The sequence below is a fragment of the Macrobrachium rosenbergii genome, chromosome 22 (genome assembly GCF_040412425.1).
Source record: "Macrobrachium rosenbergii isolate ZJJX-2024 chromosome 22, ASM4041242v1, whole genome shotgun sequence".
NCBI classification, from domain to species: domain Eukaryota; kingdom Metazoa; phylum Arthropoda; class Malacostraca; order Decapoda; family Palaemonidae; genus Macrobrachium; species Macrobrachium rosenbergii.
Window position 1 is genome coordinate 45865891 of NC_089762.1, and position 22171 is coordinate 45888061.

General features: G+C 35.6%; 2 protein-coding genes across 2 annotated transcripts in view; one reads left to right on the forward strand and one right to left on the reverse strand.

Moving 5' to 3' along the window:
* The window catches only part of LOC136850833 (uncharacterized), a 141048-nt gene that overhangs the window by 32887 nt on the left and 85990 nt on the right, over positions 1-22171 (forward strand). The gene's annotated exons all lie outside the window — the stretch shown is intronic.
* On the reverse strand, positions 8702-9112 carry LOC136850489 (serine/arginine repetitive matrix protein 1-like). The gene has a single exon (XM_067124061.1). It carries the CDS (start codon positions 9110-9112, stop codon positions 8702-8704), a length of 411 nt encoding a protein of 136 aa, XP_066980162.1.

Consider the following 22171-nt stretch of genomic DNA (forward strand, 5'->3'; position numbering starts at 1 on the left):
AGTTATCAACATGGCCACGTGGATAACAGCCAAAAGATTTTAGCAATAAAATAACTCTCCCTTATGTAGAGGATTTTTTGAATGTCTTTCAAAATAAAAAAGCAATTTGATTCTAGTATTTACATAGTAACATCTGAAGTCTGCATAAAATTTCATGCGGAATAAAGACGTTTGCTATCACAGAGTCACAGAGATTAGCAGAAAACGGTATAGGTACAGAAGTGCGGCCATTTGAAAGTTCTGAGATTTTCGGTCCATTTAGAGAATTTGGGCATTGCGTTACAGGAGCAAATCGCCTCTACTATTTAAAAGTGCTTGGCCATACAGGAGGAAAACTCTGGAATCAGACATCGTAAGCTAAGCAAATAACAAGAACTTATCACAAGGGCACTGGGAGAAAGACACTGCAAACAAAAAACACCCGGATACGCTTTCGAAAATATCATAGTCAAATCTGCCCTAAAATGGAAAACTGCACTATCTGCAAAACTTTAGAAACTGAGATATACCACCTATTGGGTTCGTGATACACTAATACACACTAGTTACTGGAGTTTCAGAATGATTCTTCAATGCTTTATTTAGGGGGTCATATTTGCGGTATCTGCAAAATCAGTAGTAAGGCAAGGGAAAACTGCAGTATATACCATTTTTCTCAGTTTTGTATTTTTGCAGATACTGCTGCAGTCTTCCATTTGAGGGCAGAAATAGTCACGTCCTGATTCATCTCCTATCAAGAGAAACAAAGAACTCGCCTGGAAGAAACAAACCCAGACCAATTAGATTCATAAAGATTTCCTTACCACAAATACAAACCAGCTGGCTCAAAAATACATTTTACCACAGATAAATATTGCCTCTGTAAAACATTGTCATTTTTCACCGAGACGAGGACCCATGTATATTGGTCAAAATATAGTGGTGTATTCAATTTCAGAATGTAGCCATTGCTTTATTTCATAGTCAATTGGCTAATGGAAAAAAGTACAAACTGGATCATTCAGAATACCATCTTACTGATAAAGGGTACAATCTTACTGACTGAAATTTAGACAGACACTCTCCCCCATTCACCAAGCATCTGCGCATTTTCCCCAGTGGATTATCTTTTTATTTATTATATATTTTTCCCACCGCAACCTCTAGCCGGTGCTGCCATCTGTGTCAATAGTGACGTAACTCACGCGGAACAATTTCCTTCGCGTATTACAAAGTGTATATTTATGTGATGGGTATCATGTCTCGATACACCGTCATTATTACCTTGCGCCCCGGCATTCTGCGCTCAAAAATAGCGCCCCCTAAAAGCCTAAATTTCCCCGCTCCATTCGATACATAAATCGACCCCGAAAAACGACACGACGGGCCAGCCGGGATATGCTATAAAATCTAAAAATATTAAAAAAACGAGGAGAAGGCTCATACGTTAAGCACCAGAGACTATATACGTCGCAATATTAACCAAAGTGTCGATTACGTTACGGCGCAAGAAATTTTTCCCCCCTGTGGGATGGAGGGATATCCTGCGATGTTGGGGAATATCCTTCTATGTAGGGAATATCCTGCAATGTGGGGAATACCCTCCGATGTGGGGGAATATCCCTCTATGTGGCTAATATCCTGTGATGAGAGTGAATGTCCCGATATGTGGGGAATATCCTGCGATGTAGGGAATATCCCTGTATGTGGGGAATATCCTGCATGTTGGGGAATACCCTGCGATGCTGCGGAATATCCCTCTATGTGGGGAATATCCTGCGATAATAGTGAATATCCCTCTATGTGGATAATATCCTGCGATGAGAGTGAATATGTGGGGAATATCCTTCGATGTGTTGAATATCCTGCGATATAGGGGAATATCCTGCGATGTGGGGGTAATATCCAACGATGTGGGGAATATCCATGAATGTACGGAAAATCCCTGTATGTGGGGAATATCCTGCGACATGGGGGAATATCCTGCGACATGGGAAATATCCTACGATGTTGGGGAATATCCTACGATGTGGGGAATGTCCCTGTATGTGGGGAATACCCCAGTATGTGGGGAATATCCCAGTATGTGGGGAATATCCTACTATGTGGGGAATATCCTACTATGTGGAGGAATACCCCTCTATGTGGGGAACCTCCTGCAATGATGCACTACATGGAACTGTAAAACACGATATTTTTATTCAAATACCCATTAAGCAGGGAGTTAGTTTAAATATTATATTCGAAATAGAATAACCTCGTTCCAAATCCATTATAAGAGCGTGGTAACGATAAATAAAGCTCTTTGAACCAGGACTTAAATCTGTAAATCTTAAATTAAATACAATATTCAAGTTTATTTTCATCTGCAAGGATTTAATTAATGATTCCCACATAATCTTGAGTGCTAATTTGTTTGCAACTGCTCGAATACTGCAAGAATCTCTCTCTCTCTCTCTCTCTCTCTCTCTCTCTCTCTCTCTCTCTCTCTCTCTCTCAACGACATTACTATTCCTCACTGTATCTAATATGTCCATGAGAAAGACTAAGTGTCTTTACATGGCAATGAAGTTATTCTACTTCACATTAGTTGCCATCATTTGAAATTAACGTCAATCGTAAGAAAGTTATGTAAACCTACCCTGCTAACATCAAAATTGTCTATCATTAAGTGATGCCACGGAAGAAATAAGATAATCAAAGAAATAAGATAATCACAGAGCTGAGAAAAGACTATAATTTGGATCTGTAAAGAAAAACGGTAAGGAGACCAGAACAGAGCTGAGTAGATGACCTCACTTAAAACACCGCAAAGAGGACACTTCCCTATTAATCCGTTACTGAATTTCACGTCCTGGTTTAAATATTCCCAAAAACGATAGCGAGCGAAAGATATTGGCAAAAAGCCCCGCTAATGAGTCTATGAGTCAATGAAGAGACTATTAGTGATTCACTAGCTAAGGGATAAATGAGTCAACACATATGGCAAGCGATTTATTGTTAAATGATTAAAATAAATAATCACCTGTGAAACGGACGAATTTGGAATCTAAAGTTGGTCAATAAATTTCCCTAGTGTTATTCTTTATAGAAGAATATTTCTCTTACTTTTGCGATCTCAAATGTAAGAGTTTACTATTTTACGACAAGGACAATATATTTTGCAACGTAAGATTAAAAATGTAAGAGCTTTTAAAATCAGTGTTGGACAAGCAAGTGAATACATGAAAATGAATACAGGTTATCTGAAAATCTTATGGTATTTCGCAATTTAAATGTTATGAATTTTGCTGATTCTTCCGTCAGTCAAAGATGTGAACAATTTTCCTTCCATATGCTGTTCTGTGTTTGAAATTCAATCCAAATTAATGAAAAAGAAAATATTAGTAAAAAAGAATAATATGAAGTTTTCTAACCTTAAATTATCTACAAATGTTTTTATCTAAGTGGATTCTTCTACATAACCTTAAACAAGTTAGGCAGCATTTGAAAGCAAATGACCGAGCATGCCAATGCATTTTATGGAAACTTCATATCCAAAATACTTTTTTCAACGTAATCGATTGGGTACGTAATTACCTTTAACAAAGGGAATATTTTCTTTCTTTAATGCTAATAAATATTCCATGAAAATTTACTTCTGTGATGACCACTTTTGTGATTTATGTCACAAAGATGGCTAATATGAATGACTTAGAAATATTCAGAGAACCATAACATTATATTATATCGTTTTATCGAGGCCTTAGGTTATGAGCCTGGTTAATAAATTACATAAATGGGGTAACTGCACTCGTAAACACATACTCAAATATATTCATCCACACAACAGCTCATTCTCAGAATAACAATCAAGCCCTATTCTTCTCCTTCACGTCCGACCTCACTTAAAACACCGCGAAAGAGAAATAGGACACTTCCCTATTAATCCGCATTACTTCAAGGCGGAGCAGCCATTTCACGTCCTGAAGGCCAGAGAAAAGGAGTTCCCCCATTATTATGAGTCCCTGAGCCAACCATCAATCCGTCTGACCGATGGCATCTCCGCCTGAATATTTGAAACTTGCTATGTCCCCTCCCCCCTACCCCAATACCCATCCCACGGACAGGACTCCACCCGACCCTCTTCTTCTTCTTCTATCTACCGGCGTAGAAGAGAGGTCTTAAATCATTCGTTTGATTCATAATATATTCCAGAAGAGGAACCCATTCGTCTTCATCAGTTCCGCACGACTTGCCTTTTATCCGTGTGCAGTAACTCGTCTGCTTTCCGAAAGCAAGACAGTTCTCAAGATAAATCAAGATATGCAGTGAGGAGGATTCGCCGCTTTGCTAATAGCTCGCGGCTATGAATAAAACATTTGCGCGTATCAGATGTCGTGGAGTTTAGAGGAATTTATATAAGGTAGTAATACCGGCGGCTGTCTTTAGATTTATCTTCGAAGTCACGGCATAAACGGGAATCTAAAAGAAAAAATCATCAGAGTGAATACTGAAGTGGTTGAGTGAATCACTGGTAAGATACCATTCTGAAAATCCAGAAATCGCTTGGTGACTGATATATGGGTTTTTAATACATTTGTGCAGGTGGCATTTATGCAAATGCCAACTTTTAAAATATCGGTGGAATATTACACTAAGATAACTTTCTTCGGGCCTATGAATACTAAGTGACAGTTATAAAATTTGAAAATATTTATTTACAAAGTTGAGAGCACAAGAAAATGCAATCATTTTATGAGATCAAAGAATATTCTAAATTTAATGGTGGTGAGTAAGCAGTAATTAAGCAGGGAATTTATATCACAAAGAAATATAATTAATTTATCAATGATTATTGATGACGAATCAACAATGGAATGTGACCTGTTAAAGATGGAAATGACCGGAATTTTGCAAATTATAAGACTGGTGTCTTTTGGACTGAAGGCTTGCACTTGGATATAAACACAAGGAAAAAGATAACTCCTCGTACAGATAATGAGATTGAGAATGGAGTATTACTTAAAACCCCCTCACAAGAAAATGGTAAGAACAATAATATAAACTACGAGAGCACAATCAAATGAATAAAGTAAAGTTCTAAAAGAAAATATCAAAACGGATTTAAAAAAATAAATGTCATGGGAAATGATTTCACCATGCAGCATACAAGAATAATAATAATAATAATAATAATAATAATAATAATAATAATAATAATAATAATAATAATAATAATAATAATACTTTTATAAGGTTTTTGTGTATAATTCTGTAAAAAAGTGCAAAAAAACTCTTTCTTCCTTATCTGAAGCTATTAATCGTACACGAATAATGGCTGATTTTATCGTTGCTAATCATAACGAAAATATCCGGATCCTTTAACTTCAAAAGTGGTTAATTTTAAAATACGTTTAACCAAAATTGATTTAACCATTCATTTCATACCTATCATTATAATTTATTATAATTCACATACGTTCCAGTAGCTTTAAATCTACTTGGACATTTCTTGCCACTAGATTATCTAGAAATGCTTGGACAGTTGTTCTGCAAAGCGTGCCTGATGGTAATCAGAGCTAAACTCTTGATAAAGTTGCATTTTTTATACCTACGAAACCTATCTGTTTTTAGTATTTATCTATACATCAACATATAAAAGCTTTGGCGTTGCCAGAAAAAATGACTCGACCACAGAAAACCAGTGCAGTGAAATTTTGTTTCGAACGCTTAAAATATGATGTCAGTTACTGAATAGAAATTCTCCTTAAAATGCCTGAGAAAGACGAAAAAATCGCGAAAAACTTTTAATGCCCGGGTATTTTCCTGACAAAAGCACTACGTGCCTCCACACGCTGTAATTGAGGCAAAGGAGGGCTGTGTCCTAAAATTCAATAGGGTATATACGTTGCTGAAAGCTAAAAAGGTCTGGACGATAATAAAGAAACTGCATCACTGAACTCTCCCTCTTAACGGATGGATACGGCGTTGATACGGTATAATGAACAAGACCAGAGCACGGGCAACGTATGAAGGAGGAGACGCGGAAATGAGGATGTGGTATGAGGCAGAAGACCTCGGGGATAAGGATATTGACGTCACCCATCTTCATGAGGCGTCAAGCTAACACCCTGAGACCCTTTGTCCTATTAACCTCGCGCCAAAGCATGGCGTTGGAACCAATATCAGCCCTCACGAGGATTTAGCCTTGCTTCGGAGATATTCTTTTGTCACTGCGCGGCCAGGTATTTTCTATTAGAGGTTATCTTGGTGTAACAGTTTTACTGGTTGGCACACTATTTTATATATATTTATATATATATATATATATATATATATATATATATATATATATATATATATATATATATATATATATATGTATATATGTATGTATATATGTATATATATATATTATATATATATATAATATATATATATATATATATATATATATATATATATATATATATATTGTGTGTGTGTGTATATATTATATATATATATATATATATATATATATATATATATATATATATATATATATATATATATATATATATATATATATATATATATATATATCTCACTGCCCCCTGTCAATAGCAAAGAATCGCCGTCTCCAGTGACTTTCAATACTGGCTTCAATATACCCAGGAAATCTTATTCTTACTGATATCTACCTTTATCTTTTCCTCTCATTAACACTTTCACGACCTTTCAAGAGAGTCTACAGCTTCGTTCTCCATTTTCACTCAACATATTGTTCGTAAACACCATCCGATTCCCACCTCCAGCGTACGACGCACAAGCATTTTCTCCGTCATTTTTCAGAGCACCACACCGGAAAACACACTAACGTAATAAGAGACGAAGAGGGGAAAAAAAAGTAATGTGCCATTTTTCCTATCAGAATTTCTGTCAGAGGTGTATTGATGGCGTCGATTACGCCCTCATCAAACGCGGTATTTTTTTTTTTTTTACGCTAATCTGATAATCACTATCGAGATGATACAGTGCTGGAAATATCCCATTTACTATTGATTTAGACCATAAAGCCTCATCAATATCACAATTTAATTTCCGTTTAATGATCAGCACCTCGTCCTCCATAACCTAGTTATCCCAGTTGGCCATCGGCAGTGGCGGCCGTCATGATTCTTTCATTAATACGGCCGCACTCGGAAAAGTGGAGGAGGAGGAGGAGGAGGAGGAGGACGGAGAGGAGAAAGAGGCAGGGACGGAGAGGCGCGGATATAATGGAAGAACAAGGAAAAAAATTAAATTTTACGAATTAGAAGATAGTAAAGAACTGCGTAGAGGCATCGGCTACTCGAACACATTCGCTGTTCTCGAGGACGATTTTATCGAAGGTAAAGGAATTGGCGGAAAGGAGAGTGACAGACAAACGGAAAAGGAATAAGTAGCAAAGCCACTGACGATGAGAATAATGGAAACTGAGGAGGATCTCAGTTTTAGGAATTAGGAGACACACGGAGCTTGATGTTGAGGATAACGGAAACTAAAGAGAATCTCAGTTTTGCGAATTAGGAGAGAGACAGAATGCGAGACGAGGCGTCGGCCACATCACATCAGTGTTATTTTCACGGTCGATTCATCGGTCGTTAAAGCAACGCGTCGGGTGCCTCGGATGACCGTGCACATTCGAATAAGTGCTGACTGATGCCGGGCTGAATGCGAAAAGGGGCTGGCGATGAAATTCACAAAACGTGCTGGTATCTGTCGAAAGCATGATGGATTGCGCTTCCGCCCAGAGGCGGAACGCTCGCTGCTATCCGTTAACTATTACTCCTCTCGGCCTCTTGCACAATTTTACTCTCCTTCCACGGCCCTTCCATTCAGTAAATCCTGATTGTATTTCTCGGCAGCTCTCCTTTTCAATTATTCTTCCATCCTTCTGTTGTGATCTTCAATTTCAGGTGGCTTGTCTATATTTTTTTTAATTGCCGTCTCTGAAGTTTTTCGTTTATCAGTATTATTTGATAACCCCCACTCCCATTCTACAAAGAGTCATTCAGCATATCCCGGTTGTGTTTCTCGGCAAGTTTCCTATTCAATTCTTCTACGCTTCTGTTGTGACCTTCAATTTTAGGTGGCTTGCCTATATTTTTTGAAATTGTTGTCTCCGGAGTTTTATGTTTATCACTATCATTCGATAACACCCACCCCCATCCTACAAAGTCATTAGGTATGTCCTAATTGTGTTTTTTTTTTTTTTTGCTACTTGCTTTTTAAATACTTCCATCTAACTGATATGACCTTCAACTTGAGGGGGCATGCCTATACATTCTAAACTACGACCTCTGGGCTTGTTGTTTATCAGCATCATTTGATAAATCCCACCCCTCATCCCACAAAAATGTGATGGGAGCCAATCTGCGTAGGCTGTATCCGCATATCCCCACAATGTTCAAATTCAGATAGAGAAAATAGATAGCCTTATTCTAAGCGAGGGGTCCTACATCGGTCCCCTTGTATATATGCTGACACGATCAGACGTATCCAATATAAGTGGTGCGCGTGCCGGCATTTCCAATGGAGATCATATTAATTCTATTGAGCCGTCCTGAAATGTCGCTTGTGCTGATATGCAATACCGGGCAGGGCTTTTATCATGGGGCCTTTTAGGAGAGCGCCGAATCTGTATGCACAACTTTTATTTTGACTTTTTTTTTTCTTTTTTTTTTTTTGGTTGGCTCCGACGGAATTGCTATAAATATCATATGTACGCGCGGCGACTGTCGAGGGGCGGGGGTCCACTTCGTGGGGGAGACTCTCCTCTACGGGGAACTGTCCTCTTTGGCACGAGAAGGGTACTGTCCTCTTGGGGGGAACTGTCCTCTTTTGCGGGGGGGACGTCCCTTTGTAGGGGACGACTGTCCTCTTGGGGGACTGTCTTCTTTGGAGGGGGCGACTGTCTTCTGGGGGAAACTGTCCTCTTTAGCGGGGGTACTGTCCTCTGTGGAGGGGGACGACTGTCCTCTGGGGGAGGGAACTGTCCTCTTTGGCCGGGGGGGCACTGTCCTCTGTGGAGGGGGACGACTGTCCTCTTGGGGGGCGGGGAGGAGAATGATAACGGTACCCGAAATCCTCTCGGTTCTGGCCCTGCTCTTGTACAGTGCGAAAGCATCGCTGACCACGGTCGTTGCGACGCTAAAAAACTAAGCAAATCAATCAGTTGCATAATAACACATATGTTGTTCTTTCAGTAAAGCTGGCACTGCTAGTAATGCCCGCGGCGACTGTCGGTAGGTGGGGGGGCGTCGCTAAAGGTACCCGGAATCCTCTCGGTTCTGGTCCTTCTCTTGAAGAGTGCGAAGGCGTCGCTGACCATAGTCGTTGCGACGCCAGAAAATTAAGCTAATCAGTCAGTTGCGTAATTAGGTATATGTTGTTCTTTCAGTAAAGTTGGCACTGCTATTGATACGCGCGGTGACTGTCCTGAGAGAGAGAGAGAGAGAGAGAGAGAGAGAGAGAGAGAGAGAGAGAGAGAGAGAGAGAGAGAGGAGGAGGAGGAGGGGGCGGCGCAATGCTTATAAAGGTACCCCCAAATCCTCTCGGTTCTGTTCCTTCTCTTGCACAAAGCACGGCGTCGTTGACCATAGTCTTTGCGACGCCAAAAAATTGAGCTAATCAGTCAGTTGCGTAATAGGGTATATGTTGTTCTTTCAGTAAAGTTGGCACTGCTATTAATATTCAGTCACTTTCAATGCTAGACTATTTTAAAAATGAAATAATAATACGTCATGGACACGACACCCACTTATGACCTTTCCTAAATCATCGTAAGGGCATCGCTCTCCTTCCACCTGTAAACGATTTTTCCTTTTTAATTATAGAAATTAAAGGACAAGAAACGGCCAAAAAAAAATTAACAATATAATAAAAAAATATGATCGGTTCTGCCTGAATACCAGTACATACTCCCGCAATAATAATAATAATAATAATAATAATAATAATAATAATAATAATAATAATAATAATAATAATAATAATATAATAATCGGTTCTGCCTGAATGCCAGTACACACTCCCCCCAAAAAATATAAAAAATAATTTAAAAAATATGATCGGTTCTGCCTGAATACCAGTACACACTCCTCCCAAAATAATAAAACAATATAATTGGTTCTGCCTGAATACCAGTAGACACTCCTCAAAAAATAAAGAAATTATATATATATATATATATATATATATATATATATATATATATATATATATATATATATATATATATATATCATTCTGCCTGAATATATATATATACACTCTATATATAATATATATATATATATATATATATATATATATATATATATATATATATATATATATATATATATATATATATATATATATATATATATATATATATATATATATATATACAATCGGCTCTGACGACGCGAAAACAAATGAATCGCAGCAGTGACATCGCGCGCCCACACTCTTTTTTATGGCCTTTTGGCCAAATTATCAAACTCGAACACTTTTGTCGCTTTGTTGCTAAACTTTGACCTACGCGTTCGGACTGAGGCGAGCGCGAGCCCAAAGAGTCCCCGGCTCACTTGGGCGCTACGTCGTGAATGTAATCCTTTTGATTTTTATCAGTCCGTCGACAACACAGTCCAAATCCAAATATATTCCGTGCTACTGCTGAAAAGGATTAACGAGGTCTGTTAATGTTGTTGATCACGAGACAAAAGAGGGAGAGAGCAGGAGAAAATAATCATTAAACTGATCTATTTTTCTGTCTTTACAACGAAGCATGTTTCATATTTTGTTTTGAACCTTTGAACTACTCAGTGAGCCCCTAGTGATATAGGAATTTGCCAGGTGTGAAAAAAAGAACTGAAAGATGAAAAGTGCATAATTACGGGTTTAAAAAAATAAATAAAATAAAAAAATAAAAAGGAAAAAAATTTTTTTTTATCTATTTTGTTTTATTTTTTCTTCAAACTAAGCAGCATTGTTAAGAAATGGAACCTATATAAATGACTAGTTTGCCCAAGGAAAAAGAGAAATTATATAACAGCACAGTAATATGCACAATAACAATCAAACACGTCTGTTTTTTAATGGGTTTGGGTGCACACAATAGAACAATTTGTTTACAAACAGACATGCAAACACGGAAACAAATATATATATATATATATATATATATATATATATATATATATATATATATATATATATATATATATATATATATATATATATATATAAGTATGTATGTATATATATTATATACACATTTATATACTTACATATATATATAAATATATATATATATATATATATATATATATATATATATATATATATATATATATATATATATATATATATAGAGAGAGAGAGAGAGAGAGAGAGAGAGAGAGAGAGAGAGAGAGAGAGAGAGAGAGAGAGAGAGAGAGAGAGATACATACATACATACATACGTACACACACACTTATAAGCAAAGATATTAAACTTTAAAAATAAGATTTTGGAAGAACGCTCCTCGCCCTAAAAGGCCCACGGTTTAAATCTAGAGTAAAATTTACAAGAGAAGTTTCACTAGGAGAAAAAATTCTAGATGAGATTTGCAAAGCGTTGCACGATCCTCAAGAGTAGCAAAAGTATCCAAATATATTTGCAACTTTAAAGATGGGGAAAGATTCTCAAAGGAGAGAGAGAGAGAGAGAGAGAGAGAGAGAGAGAGAGAGAGAGAGAGAGAGAGAGAGAGAGAGAGAGAGTGTTGAGGTCTTCCAGTTTTAAACTGATTCTTTACTTTTCTTATTCTTCTCTCTCTTTCCCTAATATCCTCAAGTACGACCTACAACAGCCCACTAACAACCAAGTACATAACAGACTTCCCGCCGACCAGAGTTTGCTTACTGATGTTGTTATTTAAACCAAAATTGACCTGACAGGATTTCAGTTTAATTAATTAATAAAAATAATAATAATAATAATAATAATAATAATAATAATAATAATAATAATAATAATAATAATAATAATAATAAGAAGAAGAAGAAGAAGAAGAAGAAGAAGAAGAAGAAGAAGAAGAAGAAGAAGAAGAAGAAGAAGAAGAAGAAGAAGAAAAAAAATAACATTCATTCAATACACGTAATGTTTGCCCAAGGGCTTAAGGATACATCCTCACTTCTTCCCAGCGAAAAATATACCATAAAAAAAAAAACGGTTTACATGGGAGGTCCTTTTCGCCATTACTTATGCTTAGTGCGCCTAGTCTTGTTTAGATAAAGAATAAAGAGCGAAGATGTGACATCTCATTAAAGGAGAAGGCTCCTCTGCAAATGCTCTACTGGCAAAGAAATTCACAACCTTTCCTGTTTGTTTGTTTGTTTGTTTGTGAAAATACGATCTCGTTTTTCTTGCCATATAAGATCTGGTGGGATCTTTCCGCGGTGACCGTATGAAAAGTTATTTGAATAATGCGTTACGACTTCTGGGTGAACTTAGAATTTTAGATTGTTTTATTTCAGCTTATATAATAATAATAATAATAATAATAATAATAATAATAATAATAATAATAATAATAATAATAATAATAATAATAATAATAATAATAATAGGTTCTATTGAATATTATTGCTGCTTCAGCTGCATTTATTTTGTAGAAGACTTTTTCTATTTTCCTTATTGCGGACTTCTCTTCAGTGGAGGTGCGTGCTAACAGCTCGCCTATATTTGTCAGAATCCAGATTTTGACTTTTCCCCCATGAAATGACAAATATAGGCGAGCTGTTAGCACGCACCTCCACTGAAGAGAAGTCCGCAATAAGGAAAATAGAAAAAGTCTTCTACAAAATAAATGCAGCTGAAGCAGCAATAATATTCAATAGAACCTGTTTAAAAGAGGGTCTGCTGCCAAATTATAATAATAATAATAATAATAATAATAATAATAATAATAATAATAATAATAATAATAATAATAATAATAATAATAATAATAATAATAATAATAATAATAATAATAATAATAATAATAATACGTCAACATGGACAAAGTAGCTTTATTCCGAGTTGGTAAAAATGTATCTAAATTCGAGAGATTAATGATTGTTTTTTCAGATTATATAATAATAATAATAATAATAATAATAATAATAATAATAATAATAATAATAATAATAATAATAATAATATAATATTACGTCACCGTAGAGTAGGTAGCTTTATTCCGAGTTGGTAAAATGTATCTAAATTCGCTAGATTAATTATTGTTTTATTTCAGCTTATATAATAATAATAATAATAATAATAATAATAATAATAATAATAATAATAATAATAATAATAATAATAATAATACGTCACTGTAGAGAAGGTACCTTTATTCCGAGTTGGTAAAATGTAATTACTGTAAATTCGCTAGATTAATGATTGTTTTATTTCAGCTTATATAATAATAATAATAATAATAATAATAATAATAATAATAATAATAATAATAATAATAATAATATGTCATCATGGAGAAGGTAGCTTTTGCTCCGAGTTGGTAAAAATGTATCTAAATTCACCAGATTAATGTAAATATCAATTAAAGTAAACCGCCTTGGCTTATCTCTAAGAGGTCAATGTGGCTGTCAAAATGAACAGAATTGGAAAATATGACTAATATATACACAATATATCTAAGTTTATAAACATGGTGAGCAGCTATTCCATTTAAACTTCAACCAAAATGAATCTCCATTCAACAAACAATGAATATTTGATCAGAAACTAATTATTTTTTCTATTAGTAATACTACGGACTAAGTTCCTAACTTAAGTCTCCTAACCAGCACGGGTTCGAATCCCGCCTAAAAAGAGAATGTCTCCATTCATTTCCATTCGGATTTCAAGGCTTTCAGTGAAAAACGCATCCAAAAAAAAATATCAGGAAAAATGGAAATTTAGAGAACTCAGTGGCTATTACAATACATTTTCGTCTTTGGTGATAAATTTATTCCGCCTGCAAACGTTTATTCGGCCAGAACATAATTTTTCCCGACTGCAGGAGGAAAACAACACACAATATCGACTCTATTTATATCATATTTGAAGCCGTGCTGGTATTTAGTTAAAGGTGAATGCGTTTTTTCCGACCCCGAAACGAACTTCGTAAAATGCCAAAAATGTGCCGCGATCCATTCCTGTCTCTTGTTTGTTGGTAATTATTGCTAAAATTCCATTTTTTTCCGGCTAATTATAAATATATTCATGACAGAGGGCGCCAGGAAGACCGGGATATGTTTATCTGAAGGTTATTTTGTTTTGTCCTTTTGTGAGAGAACATGAACATTTTTGAGATAAATATCTATACAATTACAATGTATTCTATTTATTATCTAAGGCTGCCGTTATAATATATCATGGGTATAAGAAAGACGTTAGGTTTATGAATATCAAGTAAAATAGATAATTAATCTTGCAAACTGAATAAAAATAAAAAATACAGTAAAGCTAAGCAACAGAAAAGCAAAAAGAACCCAATTATTTAGTATTGAGTCGAAGGGAGGACATATATTAATTTATATGAAAGGTCTTCTGGAGGCACTTCTAGTCATTACAGAAGCGTTAGGGCTGGGTGAGAGTGGGGTAAACGCTTACCTTTCCCGGCAGCTTTCCCATAATGGGTCGCTTACCCATCCACTTACCAACTTGCAACATAACCAAGGAGCAACTATTGCCAGAACTCAGACCATAATTTGTCGCCTTATCCTTATTGATTTTTTGTCATTAACGTCTTGTGATCATATCTCAAGTTCTTATTAGTTTACAAAAGGCGGTTTACAATATACAGAGACGCCCTCGCACACACACACACAGATACTTTTAAAAAATGCAACTCTAAAAATGGTTCGGATGAATAAGATTTGGAAATTAAGCAGTCTGTCTGTCTTTCAGAAATATACTAAAACTTAACACTATCTAGACTGTGTATTGTATATTTGTATATTCCAAGTATATGGCCCTGAGCTGCAATAAAGGATATTATTATTATTATTATTATTATTATTATTATTATTATTATTATTATTATTATTATTACAGTCGGCCATAAGGATAGAAGTACAGAAATATCTTCAATTTAACGGGACGTCTAGATCAAATCGATATATTACTAACGAACAAAAAAAAAATCCAATGAAATGCACTGGTCTTTCCATATTGAAAATGAAACATAGGGCGTTTATACTTTTAAAGACCAGCAATCTGTTTATTGGGACAAAATTCGCAATAATAGGAAATCAGAGAAGCTGGAAAGCAAGTACAAACTGGAGGCACAAGACCCTTGACACGAGAGTGAAACGACACACACACACACACACACACACACACACACATATATATATATATATATATATATATATATATATATATATATATATATATATATATATATATATATACATACATACATACATATATATATATATATATATATATATATATATATATATATATATATATATATATATATATATTCATATATATATGTGTGTGTGTGTGTATAAGCATGTGTAAGCCTGCTTGCCTTTGCATTGCACAACAATATCAAACGAGTGTGCATCAGCAAAATGAGCTTCCTCCCTCCTACAGGAAAAAAAGCATGATTTACAGCCATCGGACCGATATCAGTTCACGCAAAGCCCCAAAAATTCTTTCCCTAAATTAATATCCTGGTTGGCTTTAATGCAAATCCGTCAGAGAGAGTGAAATAAATCTAGACGACAAAATGCAATCGGACCTTCCCCCCTTTTTTTTTTGTTACAAAAGGATTCCCTGCCACGTTGATATGCTGATCCTGTTTCCCCGCATCTCCCATGTTGAGCCCCTATCACCCCCCCAAAAAAAGGACAGAGAGAGAGAGAGAGAGAGAGAGAGAGAGAGAGAGAGAGAGAGAGAGAGAGAGAGAGAGAGAGAGAGTCAAGGGTGGAAAAAAAATGAAAGTCTCCGACTGAATATTGATGTTCGAGATTCTATTAGAACTCTGATGGCTATATGTCAAGTGTCCCATCTTACTATAACTCACTTACATAAAGGAAAATTATACGGACGAAGAGAGATAGATGGATAGAGAGAAAGAGGAAAAAATGAAAAATGAAAGAAAGAACCGATTACGGTGGTTTCGCCATAAATATTAAACGGCTGTGTGTGTGTGTGTGTGATAGGATTACAAATGAGAGAATCTTGATTTGTCCCTACGACCCTAACATATTTCTGTCTGTGTATTCCCCCTTCCCCGCCCCCTCCCACAACCTCTCTCTCTCTCTCTCTCTCTCTCTCTCTCTCTCTCTCTCTCTCTCTCTCTCTCTCTCTTTCCAGCAGAGTGTCTTTGGCGTCTTTCTCGTTTCTCAGGAAAAGACAGTGGCAAGCCTTGACCCTCACGTAATATCTATGTCTGTCTCTCTGTTTCTCCTGTCTCGCAGCGTGACATTGGCTGTTTCTGTTACAACTCCTTCGACTTCAGACTCTGGATTTTAATGTGAGGGAAGAAAGTGTTAGGAAAGACATCAATGGTCGTGTTAAAACCTTGTTAGACTCTTGGACGAGTTATGCCTAACCCATGCGAAAATTTTATTGGGTCCTGTAAAGTTCAGTTTTCATGACACACTTCATATTTTCTTCGGAAGTACGGAAAGATTTCCGTTCACAGGCTTTATATGCGATAAAATTGGGACACTTCGATTTTCATATCTAAATCAATACCGAAAAATATTTTCTAAAGTCTGTTCCTTTAAGCTTCAACACAGTTTAGTATAATGTACTTGGCAAAGACCAAAGATAGATGCAATATTGTTAGTATTCCTCTTTTAAGTACATTTTAAAAGCCAGACTTCTCTCCAATACCAATCAAACTATTCTCAAAACGTTCCCTACTAATCAACAGTCCAGTCCACTTACGTACGCCCAAGCCACGGCCAACGACAGGAACCCAAACAGACAAAATATTATACGCAAGAGAAGATGAAAAAAGGCGATCCCTATCGACGGACAGCATTATCCAAGTTTCTCTGATAAGTTCGTCCAACTACACAAACATGAATCTTTCTGACCGATTTCTCGGCAAAGACAAGACGGGGCAAAACGAATTCCTCGGGGAGCTTACGATGCTCGAAGTTTTCTCAGAGTTCAATTCATCGTTTTCCAAGTAGGCTCTTTTTTTCTTTATTCTTTTTTTTTTTTTGGCCGTCGTTCCCCTGATGTTAATTCATCTCCGTTGGGGGACTTTTATATACACCAGGAAGGATTTCGTATTGTTTGACCAAGCTGCGTTTTCTTACGTTTCGACATGTATGAATTTTTTTATCATCCATTCGTTCTGGCCAGAGTTTTATTTGACAATTACTGTAATCGTAGTTCTGTAAAACTGCTGAAGAAAGAATAGATATGAATTCCAAAAAAATTATAACTTAAAAAAGTTCTGCAGAAGATTCAAATTACTATGTCACACGATAAAGAAATTGCAAACCAATTTGTCATACGATTATCAGCAGAATAATCGGCCGCAGATTTTATCGGGTGTGATAGGATAGCCCCAATTATTACATTACTTCTCTTTTTCCTGTATTTTTGGATACTTTTTCGACTGAAAACCATTAAATCAGATATCAAATTAAAGATTAAATGACTGGTGACATTCTACTTTCCATGTGAGATTAAAATATTGATTTTATGTATCCAAAAATGTTAGGAACTTGAGAATTTAGGTAAGGCTGTTGATACAATGCACATAATTAAGCGAATATCACTAGAAGGCCTCTTTTTATGAAGTATTTTCATTTTAATGTATTTCTGTAAGAGACCATTTAACAAAATACAGAAAAACGAAAAGTTTCAGCTAATTTGAAAATCAATTCCCAAACGAATATAACGACATCTTCATTTTACCTGAAAAGCATCGACCAATTTCATATGGCCATGTTCCTTGTTACATAAATTCACCATTTTTAACCTTAAAATAGCATAAGTTTAAATGGGGCACATTCATCATGTGAGTCATTAAATATTCACAAGACATTATTACATTTACTAAAATTGGTAACATTATGATTTTTCATAAAAAATACATAAACGAAAAACAAACACTAAATCACAGAAAGTACCAGAGAAGCACAATTTAGTATTACAATGTCCCATGTTTGCTGGAAACGATTTTGTAATTTTTTTTTTTTTTACAAAAAATTTCACCATAACGTCACCGAAGCCTAATTTATTATCCTCCATCGAAATCGAAGAACGCATGAGATGCTTTTATTGTTGGGTTGGTTCCCCTTCACAATAAATAACCCATTTTACAGATACAGCGGCCTGGAGCATATCGCAGAATGAAAACCAGAAAGGAAATTGACCTGTTTTCAGTCAATGATGCTTCCTGGAAAACAAATTAGACAGGCAAAAGTATGATCGTTCGTACGCAACTGGGTAGGTCAGAATGTCACAATGTTACAACATCCACTTTGTGTCATATGATATACCAAGTGTTACATTAATTATAATTTATTCTTCTATAAAACGGAAACAACTAATAAATGGAAAAACTTAAAACACTTATGTTATTTTTTTTATCTTCCATAAAGCACACACAATAATTACGTATCGGCAAATTTGTAATCAGTCGTAACATAGCAAAAGGAAAGGAATATATTAATATATTCTACTGACAATAAATAAATGACTACAGAAACCCGGATTAAATTCCTGTGCCGAGTTTCTTAAATATTCGCGTCATCAGCTGACATAGCATAAGCATCACTAACATACGAAGAGGCAGAATCCCCATCGTGTGTTAGCACTAAGGGAATAACAATATTATCTATATCAAACGATGATGAGTTAATACCATTTAAATTTCATTACTCTTTCACCTATCAATACTAATTACCCAATTACCGGTTGTATGTTGAATAAATGCAAATTGTTCATTTAAATGATTGCTTTCTAAGTGTTGAAAAAATTTCAACCATGGAACAATTGCAAGTCACTTATATGTGAACTTTAGTCTCAGATCATAACTTGAATAATTGCGGCTGATTTGGGAGAGAGAGAGAGAGAGAGAGAGAGAGAGAGAGAGAGAGAGAGAGAGAGAGAGAGAGAGAGAGAGAGTTAGGTTTGTGCTCCTAAATTTCAAAACTCCCACCAGTTAAAAATTTGCAAATCAAAGAAATTAAAAGAGCTATTTGTATTTGCTATGGCACAAAATAGAAATGGCAAATCATTTATCATATCACTGAATTAGCTTAAAACAAACTCCCTCCGGAAAGTTGTAACACGATTACCTAGTATTCGCCGGTAAAAATAATTCTAGTGCAAAAAAGAAATGAAATGGCATTTTACATGGAACATGATCCTTCAACCATGAAACTACGATTTTTTCCACTTTATATTAATATACTTTCACGATATAATCGATGTTTTAAACTAAGCAGGTTGGCAAGATGTTACTCCACTGTCATTGACGAAAATTAAGTAACACATCATATGTTTCTACATACATTTCGAAAGAAAAGTTTGACCTTGCAATATATCAAAATGTAAAGCTTATATCCAATGCAATAAATCAAAATGTAAAGCTTATATCCGATGCAATAAATCAAAATGTAAAGCTTATATCTGATGCAGTAAATCAAAATATAAAGCTTATATCCGATGCAATAAATTAAAATGTAAAGCTTTTCCAATGTAATAAATCAAAATGTAAAGCTTATACCCAATGCAATAAATCAAAATGTAAAGCTTATACCTAATGCAATATATCAAAATTTAAAGCTTATACCCAATGCAATAAATCAAAATGTAAAGCTTATATCCAATGCAATAAATCAAAATGCAAAGCTCATATCCAATGCAATAAATCAAAATGTAAAGTTTGTACCCAATGAACAGATAAGTGACGGAAAGATTTGGAGACTCCAAAGAGCATCTTAATAGTAGGTGAAAATAGAATGAATTTCTTACAAGTCGGAGGTATTTTACATATTCACTAGCTAGACATCTAAAACTCCTCGCATTAAAAAATGTTTACTTTCTGTTTATGCAATAAGGGGTGAAATCCACATGAATTTATTAAATACCGTCTGGTAACTGCCATTAAGGATCTGATTAGGAACTTACCTTTTCTGCAATCCTGATACCCATCCAACATCCATTCGCCATTAATAATCCTTATTATCAAGGGGGGTGGGGGTTAACAGATCTGCTTAACACCTCATATATTGCAGTGTGAACTGGCTTTTGAATTTGCTCTTGACCTGCCACTTAACTAAGGGAACAGCCGGCCCTCCTCCCAACTTTGAGATAATTAACACATTGTTGATCCACGTAATTATTGCTTATCAGATTTCCCCTCTTTTCCACTTCCTTTCCCTTTGTCTTTATCAATCAACTTCCCCTCGCCTAATCCCTCTTTGTTGACAAGTCGATCAAGAATGTCCTTGTTCGACGGAGATTTTCCACCGCGTTACGCACTGCACCTCATTTTTTTCGTTGCTTCTTAGACCACCGTTAGGTCGTTTTCCATAAGACTTCATTATATCCCTGGTGTTTTTGAGTGGGATATTTTACGGTTTTGGTAAAGGAAGAAAGTGAATTAAATTTCTGCAATGAGACCGAAAGGCTTTTCTTGCATTATCCTCTTAAAAATGGATCGATTTCTCACTGAATTAATCGAATGCGTAGCCTGTAATGTTCTGTTTGAAGACGTGTTAGCCAAAATAAAATTATGTATTTTGCTAGTGATGAAACTATGATTAAAAAAAATTCGGTATACGGGAATTCCACAAAGCAAATTCGACAATGCAGAACACATATTGGAGAATCGAGTTTTATGGTTCTATAGAACACTACAATCTTGTGCATATACCACAATGAATTACTGAACTTATCTAATATACTTATCACGTATTAATGAAATTAAAATCATTCCTCAAAGGATAACATGTTGTACTGCAAATAGAAATCTCTCTGCTCCGACACTTTTTCCAAAGTTGTGAATGCATTTCTTTTTTTTTTTATTTGCTCCTCTCCTAATTCTTCACAGAAAATTACTGAACTTATCTAAAGCACTTATCATGTATTAATGAGATTAAAATCATTCCCCAAAGGACAACTTTTTCCAAAATTGTCAAAGCATTTTCTTTGCTCCTCTCCTAATTCTTCACAGAATTTCGAAATGATGAACCCCTTCTAATGGGGTTTTTCCTTTATCCAAACATATACTGGTTAATTATTCAAACACTCTCCACAATTACATTCACGACATCACTCGCAATCCTATCAGCTCCAGGCGATCTTCCATTATTCAGCTCTGCCATTCCTCTCCTTACACCTTCAGTAAACATTTCCATAACAGTTCGCAGATTCACATTAACTCTCTCTCTCTCTCTCTCTCTCTCTCTCTCTCTCTCTCTCTCTCTCTCTCTCTCTCTCTCTCTCTCTCTCTCGCTCGTCATTTACCTAGCCTTTCGTCTGCTCCCAATTCATGATTCAACCCTTATCGTTCAACATTCCTTAAAATCAGCTATTTCATGGGCACATGATTGCATTCTCTTTAGACAAGAACTCCAAATCTGTAATTTTTTTCTAGAGAAATTTGCCAAACAAATGGATGATATTAAAACACCTAAATTTAGGCTAATGCAAAATACGACAAGAAAATTTTGAGTAGGCTAGCAAGCAAAAACATCACTGATTCACTTGACAGACATGGAGTACTGTGGCAACAGACCCGAAAAATTTTTTTGGGGTTCATTTTTCCAGCAAGAACGTTGTCCACACGATTAGATTTAAAACTTCAATGTTCACTCATTGCAGCAGCATAATAATTCCCAGAACAATAATTAGAGGCGAAATGGATGTGGAAGGAAATTGTTTACTGTTTCTCTACAAATGGTGCCAGTCTGAGAGAGACAGACTGAATATTTTTGCAGTAGAATATCATGCTGATGCACCTGATGCGATTGAATAGTAGGTTCATATCATCCTTTTTTCAGTCACTACACGGTTTCAACATCATGCTTCCTAAAAGTTGAAGATTTACAGGAAATACCATCTATCTTTTCTATCAAGACCTGACATGGCCCTTCGCATAGCAATTGCAGATGTTCCTAAATGCCCTCCTTCCAACGCCTCCACCTCTCTCTCTCTCTCTCTCTCTCTCTCTCTCTCTCT

Coding starts and splice junctions, on each gene's coding strand:
- LOC136850489 (XM_067124061.1), bottom strand. CDS start 9,112: ATGCTTTCGCACTGTACAAGAGCAGGGCCAGAACCGAGAGGATTTCGG.